Consider the following 8052-nt stretch of genomic DNA (forward strand, 5'->3'; position numbering starts at 1 on the left):
AAATTCAATAAAGTGCAAGGGAGAGAAGGGAGAGGGAGAGGGAGAGTGGGGGGATAATTTGGGAAGAGAAAATTGCAGCTGTGACAAGACGTTTATCATTCGGAAGCTTTAATTCTATTGAAATGGCAGCTGCTCAGCTCCGGGGCACAGAGCAGCCACAGGAGGGGGGGGGAGGGGGAGTTGGCAGTGGGAGGGAGAGGGGTCCCCACCCTGGTCCTTCTGTGCTTCACAAGGTGGCCGAGGAGGAGGGGGAGGAGGAGGAGGAGGAGGAGGAGGAGGAGGAGGGAGGAGGCGTGAAGGCCCCAAGTCCACGCCACCACTGCAGCCGGAGGCTGCTTCCTCCTGGCTCTGAGGCCAGTCCTCACTGCCTGGCCTGGTCTCCCCTCCTGAGGCAGGGTGTACCAGGCCCTCCACCCAGCGGAGCTCCTCAAGTCCCCCAAGTCCCCTCCCCACTTCCCTGTTCTAATGCCCTCCCCCAGGAAGGGCTAGGGGTCCTGCAGCCCCCTCCTCCACCCCATCCCCCAAGGCTCAGGCTCCATGGCAACGGCCACGCAGACAAGGAGGCGTCTGTCAGCGTCATTTATCTCTGACATCATCAATCACCGGTCACCAAGGCAACACCCATGATTCAACACAAGAGGGTCTCCCTGTCCAGTCCTCCTCCCTCTTCCATCAGGCCTCAGCTGAGCCCAAACTGGAAGCCCCCAACCCTCTGGGACCCATGAAGCCCCAGCTCTCGCGTCCTACTCCAGGTCCCAGCTCCACCAGACAATGGCGCTCAGATCCATGCCAGCACTCCCAGTACACACACCAACAGGCACCCCTCACTGTGGGCCCCTCAAAAACCGAACCTGCAGAGGGACTCAGGTATGCCTGAGCCACACCCAGTCAAGCAAGGCCCGAGGCAAGCCAGTTGGCACAGACTCGCTGGTTGGAGCACGCCACGGCCGGGCAGCCCTCCTTCACCGCAGGCCTCACCCCACACGGGTGCAAGTTCCTGGGCGCAGGGACCCGCTAGCCCTGCGCGCCCCACCCCCTGCCAAGCAGTGAGCCCAGGCGGCCGCGGGCACTCACACTCCTTGGACATGCCCACTTCGAAGCACTTCTGCAGCCGGCAGTACTGGCAGCGGTTCCGGGTCACCTTGTTGATGATACAGTTCTTGTCTCGGTGACACGTGTACACCATGTTCTTCTGGATGCTGCGGCGGAAGAAGCCCTGGGTATGGAGGGGAGGGAGTCAGGTCAGCCACACTCTGCGGCCTGTCAGGGAAACAGCTGTCCCCAAGCCTGCGACCACTGGCGACCTGAGCAAACCGGGTAAGGCAAGAGAAAGGGTCCCTACCACTAGGGCAGGGGTCTCCCCAGCCCAGCCCCAGGCTCCTCCCCTGACCCTGGGCCCACTGTGAATCAGGGAAGGGAGGAGGGGGGCTAGCCAGGAGAGGTAGCTGGAACCCCAGCTGGCTGAAGGCAAAGGAAGAGAAGGGGAGCTGGAGGCGACCCAGGCCAGAGGGGGAGACCGCACACATGCTCCTGTCAAGGGCAGCACACGCTCGCCAGCGGGCACGGCTGCACACCGATCGCAGACAGCGCAGGCTGGGCGGGGGCTGCACACACAGGCCACCCAGACAGGCGGCCAGGCGGGGAGCAAATGGGAAGTCCAGGCAGGACAGGAGACACACGGTCTGAGGCCTTATGCTTGGCCCTTGATCTCGGCCCCATCCTGGGGACAGTGACTCTAGCTGAGGGGCAGCCCAGAACCCCAAGCCCCAAAGTTGTGCAACTGCTGAGCCCCCAACTCTAGGGGAAGAAACAGGAACAGAGGCTCAGGCCCGGGGGAGAAGTCGGGTCCAGAGCGGCTGGGATGGCGGCGTACACAGCACCCCAAGCTCACCGTGGGCCCAGGGAAATGCAGCCAGGCCCCAGGAGGGGAGCCCACAAGCCGACACCTGAAGGAGAGGCCAAGGCAGGGCGCTGGCTCCTAGGTGCCTCCTGCCAGGCTGCCATGGCGAGGTTCAGGCAGGCCGCGGGGGCAGGCCGCCTGGGTCCCCAGCCAAGAGCCTGTCGGCAGCCAGCTCACCATGGCAACCTGGGCAGCGGTGGCAGAGCTGGCATCCGCCCTGCCAGCTGGAGGATGGAGACTGGAGATGGGAAAGGAGCTCAGGCAAGGGGGGGGGACCTCTGGCTTGGGGGACCCCTGCTCCTCTATGGGGCGGTCTATTACAGGCTTCCTCCCCTCTGAGGCTGCGACCACCTTCTGCAGAGAAGCAAGAGCAGCGGTTTCAGGGACGACCCTCGGGGACATCCTCACAGGACACGGCGCCACCCATCTAGCTAACCAGGGCTGTGCTTCCCAGTGACCCCTCAACTCACCTTGCAGCCCTCACAGGCGCTGACCCCATAGTGGTAGCCTGAGGATTTGTCTTGACAGACAAAGCAAGGCTTGTAGATTCGGGGCAGGGGGGGTGGTGAGGGGGGGCTGGGCACGATCTCCTCTGAACTGCTGCTCTGGGTCTCTATGGCTAGAGAGAAAAGAAGGGCGTGCTGTTAGAGACCTGGCACCCACTGGCCCCTGCCTCAAGGGCTCTCCCAGGAGTCCCAGCCTCACCACGACCACAGGACTCAGACTCAGTGCAGGGACAGAGGCTGCAGGACGCTGGGATTTCCTGGCCAGAGGGGGAGAATGCGGGTGCAGGTGAAGCCCCTAGCACCCAGCACTCTGGTCTGCTCCCTCAGGAACCGCCTCCAAAATCAGAAAGACCAGATTATAAACCATCAGATTCTTCTGTGGACCCGCTGCCACTGAGGGCAGGGGTGAGTCTGGCACGTGGCTGTACGGCCGGCCGGGCCCTGGGGTCGCCTGGCACCATCTCCCCCCAAGTTATGAAGGAGTTAAGGCCTGCTGGAGGGAGGGAAGGAGGACACAAGCTGGGGGCAGAGGAAACTGGGGTCAACAGGATATTCAAAGCTGGCCACTCCTCCACCCCCTCTGCTTCCGTTCCCCTCTCAGCTCCCCTCTCCACCCCCCTTTGCCAGCAGCCACTGCCCCTCCTCCACCAAAACAATCCCCAGGCCTGGGACCCTAGGCAGGGTGTATAAAAAGTAGCAAATGTGGGGAGAACAGGCAGGGACTCCCTGAAATAAGCAGGGGACCCCTGGAAGACAGGAAGAAGAGTCCCCATGGGCCCCGGAAACCAACTGCTTGGGTGCCCCCTGTCTGGGGGGAAGCAACATGACAAAGGGGGTCTGTTTCCATCAATGCTCTGTCTGTCTGGCCTCAAAACTATGTCCGGGTTACTATCCTCCTCCCCTCCTGTTATTCATCTCCAAGAGGGCAGCCAGGCAGGGTGACCCAGCCAGAAGGGGCAGCCTCCACTATCCTCCCCAGTGTCTGGCCCAATGCCCATCACCCCAAGCATAAGGGGGCTGTGGTGGTGGTGGGGGGGTGTCTGCCCAGAGCTTGGACAGCTGGAGCTGAGCTTTGCTGGAGAACTGCAACCCCTGGTCACCCCAGATTCCCAAAGGGCCACTAGGTGTCTTCCTGGGGCTTTCACAACCAAGTCCACCTGCCTAAGGTGTCTCCCTGAGTAGGTGGATCTCAGGCTCCTCCCACAGTCCAGATCCTACATACCACCCCCAAACTCCCACCCACCAGGCTCTGGCATGCATGGGGACCCAGATCTCCCAGCCCAGCACCTTATTGCCCCAGTCACGTGACCTTGAAGTCCAGGCACCAACACAAGAAGCACCTGGACACGGGGCTGGCTGCACACTCCCTGTCCCTACCTACAGATGCCAGGCAGTGAGTTAAAGCCGGGCCAAAAGCCTTGGCAGGGCCTTCCTGGCTCTTACTGGGGCCTGGGCACCACTTCCCTGGTCAGCCTGGCTGCCCAGCACTGCTGTGGCCCACGCCTGTCCCTGCCCAGAGACCAGCCTGCAGCAAAGGAGCCGTGGGTATGCATACCCCCACCAGCCCAGACACTCACTGACCTCTCCCCAGCACTGGGCTGCCTGCTTCGGTTCCCCCACCTCGGTTCCCCCACCTCGCTCTTCCCCAGGCCAGACAGCAAATCACCAGGCAGGAGCGGGCCTGGGAACAGCTGCTTGGGGTGGGGAGGGTTTGGGGGCCTGGGTGAGGCCAGGAGGCAGAGGGGTGAGTGACAAAGGAACTCTTTGTTGTGCTAACTTTTTCCAAGACGTAAAAGGAGTAACAATAGACAATCCGGACTTGGGGGGGTGTCAAGGACAAGGGGGGACCCTGGCCTAGAGTCACAGTCTAAGCTCCAACAAGCTGAGGGCTAAGGCAGACTCCCCTTCCCAAGCCTCCCCTCAACCCCTCAATCCAGCCCTTGGCCCAGCCAGCCGTCCCCCAAAGCCCCACCTTTAACATGGACCAGACTGAAGGAAAGCAGGGCAGTGGGGGCTCTGTGGTGCAGCCTGGAGGGAGGTCGGGCATGAGGGGACAAGAAAACAGCAGAGGACAGACAGAAAAGCGTGGGCGGGAGCAGCCCAGCATAGGCCCACAGAAACCTGGAGGGGGCAAAGTCCGGGGTGTTGATGCAACGGGAAAAACGTGCTTTTTAAGATGGTGTTTGGCAAATGAGGGGGGCTACCCGTAACAGGGGCTTCAGTTTGGGGGTGGGTAAGGGCCCCCAGTACCCACCCTGCAGCAGCACAGTCTCTGAGATCCCAACACACCCCAGGCCAGCAGTGTCCCACCTGTCACCCAGGTAACACTGAGGTTTCCCACTCGCCCTCTGAACCCAGAGCGCAGTCCAGTTCCCACCTCCCAGGCCTCCAGCCAAAGGCTGAGGGCCGCTGGGCCCCTCACAGCCTGGGCAAGGGTTAGGACCACTTTCACTCCTGCCCTCTCAGAAGAGTGCGCGGCTGGACGTTGGAGGCCCGGCCCCTCCCTCCCCGGAGGCCCCAACCCAGAATCTCGCCTCTGGCCTCTCCCTGCAGGACGGGGCAGCAGAAGCGCCACACCTCTCGGCTCAAAGTTCCAGCGCAGGGCTGGAACCCGCCCAGGCAGCCGGCGTCCCACCCCGCCCCCCCTGCGCGGGCTGCAAGCGCGAGCGCGGCTACCCCGCGCCCCCAGCCGCTCGCGGGCTGCAGCGGCGGTTTCCTGGAGGAGATCAGCAGGAAATCAGCCGGGCCCCCGGCCAGGCTCCCCTCCCAATCCACAGCAGGCGCCCGCGCCTCCCTCCGCAGCTCCCCGCGAAGCCCGGGGGAGGGCGGGAAAGGGGTGCAGACCCCCCAGCACTGCCCTTCATCCTCCCCGGGAGGGGGGGGGTGGCTCCGGCTCCAGCGGCTCAGCGGAAGCAGGCCCCCAGCCCTGCGCCCCGCGATAAGCATCGCTCCCCCTCCCCCCCACTACGGGCATCCACGTGCTTCACATTCTTGGACGTCTGGGAGCGGGCGGAGGCGTGAGCAGCAGAGATTGGTGGGGGACAGCTGGGGAGCCACATCCTGTGTACCCCTTGTCCTCCAGTGCACCCAAACCACGGGGATCCTAGGGAGGGGAGCTAGGTGCCTGGAGCCCTGCAGGACCCAGGTCTCCTCCCAGCCAACGGGCAGTCTCCCCACCTTCGGTGGAAGTGGCAGCAGAGTGGAGAATTGGGGGGAAGGGGCTGGAGGGTTCCAGTCACCACAGGGCCTCCGCACACACCAAGAGCTCCCTGGAGGCTGTAGTGGTCACCCCGAGGACTCCAGGCACTGGGTCCTTCCTGAACAGCCCTACACACAGCCCTTTCGGCCCACTGGCACACACAGGCAGAACCCCAGGGGCGCCGGGAGTGGGGCGGTAGGGGACAAGCCTCCCTTCCTCAGTGCTGCCTCCTCCACTTCAGCCCAGACTCAGGAGAGCAGAGCTGCACCAAGGGATAAAGAGACAGGGACTGGGGCCCAAGGCTTCCACAGCCCGCTGCTCCCCAGACCCCAGGAAAAGGCAGCCAAGGTGAGAGGGGTGACCGGGCCCTGCCCCAATTAGTCCTGCAGGACGGGACACCTGCCTCCAGCTCTGGGACAGCAGGGAGCGGGGGTCCAGCCTCACACCTCTCACCTCTGCTTCTGCCCCAGTCAACCAAGGTCACGCCCCTCCCTCCAGCTCAGCAGCCTCCCTCCAGCTCGGCCCCCAGGCAAAGGTCAGGGAGCAGGACAACAGAGAGGGCTGGGTGCTGGTGGCTTCCAGAAAGGTACAGGTGGGTGTCTACCTCAGTCTCTAGCAGGAACACAGGGCCAGAGGGGCTCTCAACCATCTCCACTCTGCCAGGCCCCCAGGGGCCCACCCGGCCCCCCTCCTCTGCTGACAGGAGGGGCCGCAGGTCTGGGAGGGTGGGAGAAGCCCCAGAGGAGAGAAGAGACCAGAACCCCGCAGAGTCCTGGAACAGTAACCCGCTCCCTCCCACCCAGGTACACCACAGCTGGGCAAGAACATGCCCAGGTGTGCACCCCAGGTGCTCCCAACTCAGCCAGCACAGAGACCCTGCAGCCAGGAGTCTGACCCCAGACAGATGGCAGCAACAAGAGGCGAGGGGCTGGCAGGCCCATGGGGTTCTCATCAGCACCCCTTACCCCCAAATGAAAACAGGGTAACAAATGAAAGCTGGGTTGGAAGAGAACAGGTTCTTTTCCAGAGTAGCCCCATAATCACAGAAAACAAATTCAAGCCCCAGAAGACCAGACTGGGGGAGGGGAAGTCTTCCCAGCAGGGGAGTGCCGGGTCTCCCCTTCATCCCAGCGTCAGAAGCTTCAAAGCCTACAGCCAGACACCCCTCAGCGGACATGGGCCCTTCGCCAAGATGTTGGGGCAGTTAGGACAGCAGACGGTGTCTGATGAAGCTGCCCCTGCCTGCCACACCTCACGGCCAATACCAGACCCCCAGGGCTCCCTCGACACCCACACTAGGGGAGCCGAGGGCAGAGGCCAGCAGCTGTCACACCACAGGGGACTCTCTCCAGGCTCTGGCAGGGGTGGGGTCTGGGATGAGGCCCCTCCTCCTGGGAGCAGACAAGCCCAGGGAGGACCTTTAACCCACTCTGGAGGGTGGGAGAAAGGTCCATTGGCTGTGCAACCATTGGCCTCCAAGCAAGGGGACAGAAACTGGGGGTCGTGGCTTCATTCCCCCTGGAAGAAGTGATGAACAAATGTTCCCTGAAGGGAGGGCACCCTTAAGCCCCCCACCCCAGTCCCTCAGTCCTAATATAACAGAAATAACGCCAGGGTTACTGGGGGTGGGTGGGGGTAGGGGTTCAATTGTCCAGCAAGAGACAGTGAAGGATGGAAACACCTTCGCCACACCCCCAGGCCCTAGAGGCCAGGACGCCCCACCGCCCACTCCCACCCCGGCTCCTACAATGGGAGGGGGGCCGGTACCTACAGTGGTTTGAGCCATTCCAAAGCGGAGTCCGGAGCGGGGTGGAGTAGGGACCCGGGGCGGGGAGCCCCTTCTCCGGGAGCAAACAGGCTCGGTTCTGGTTATAGAAATCCACCACCAGGTAGGGGTTGGGAGTGGGGGTGAGCCCCCCCACTTCCACACTCTCGTACATCTTCCCCGCGAAGACAAGAGGTCCGGGCGGGGAAGTCCGGTGCGCCGCCTCCCTCACTCAGCCGGCGGCGCCATCGGAGGGCGGCTGGGGCTGGGGGCTCGGGGCACGTCCCCCCGCCCGACCGGCGACCCGGGCTGGGGGGCCGCCCGCTGCCCCCTAGGTCCCGCGTCCAAGTCGGCGGCCGCTCCGCCAGTCCCAGGTGAAAAGCAGGGAAGTTGCGTGTGCCGGGAGGGGGGTCCCTCGGCTCCCCGCGGGAACGCCCGGCGGAGGCCCGGGAACTCGGCGGCTTCACCTCGAGGGGGCTCCCGTCTCGAGTCTCATGGTGTCCGAGGCAGAGTCCCGCGGCTCCCCAAATCCGCCGGCCGGGGGCGGGCCCAGCGCGGGGCAAGGGGCGGTCGGCGGCACTTCCTCCTCCCCGCCGGGGCTCCCGGGCTTCTCCCGGCGAGGATTCCGGGTGGGGGTGGGGGTGGGGACCCCGCGCGGCTCCGCCTCCGGCAGGCCCCCGCG

General features: G+C 64.0%; 1 protein-coding gene across 1 annotated transcript in view; it reads right to left on the bottom strand.

The window, feature by feature from the left end:
* The window catches only part of RARA (retinoic acid receptor, alpha), a 13494-nt gene extending 5522 nt beyond the window's left edge, over positions 1–7972 (bottom strand). The window contains exons 1-4 of the mRNA XM_004684974.2: positions 7377–7972; positions 2371–2519; positions 1075–1216; positions 829–851 (exon numbers count right to left, since the gene is read on the bottom strand). Coding sequence (XP_004685031.1) covers positions 829–851; positions 1075–1216; positions 2371–2519; positions 7377–7545 — 483 coding nt within the window. The 5' untranslated portion in view covers positions 7546–7972. The remainder of the gene's footprint in view (positions 1–828; positions 852–1074; positions 1217–2370; positions 2520–7376) is intronic.
* Positions 7973–8052: the final 80 nt, after the last annotated feature.

Source organism: Condylura cristata, unplaced genomic scaffold (genome assembly GCF_000260355.1).
Source record: "Condylura cristata isolate star-nosed mole 26May11 unplaced genomic scaffold, ConCri1.0 scaffold00017, whole genome shotgun sequence".
Classification (NCBI taxonomy): domain Eukaryota; kingdom Metazoa; phylum Chordata; class Mammalia; order Eulipotyphla; family Talpidae; genus Condylura; species Condylura cristata.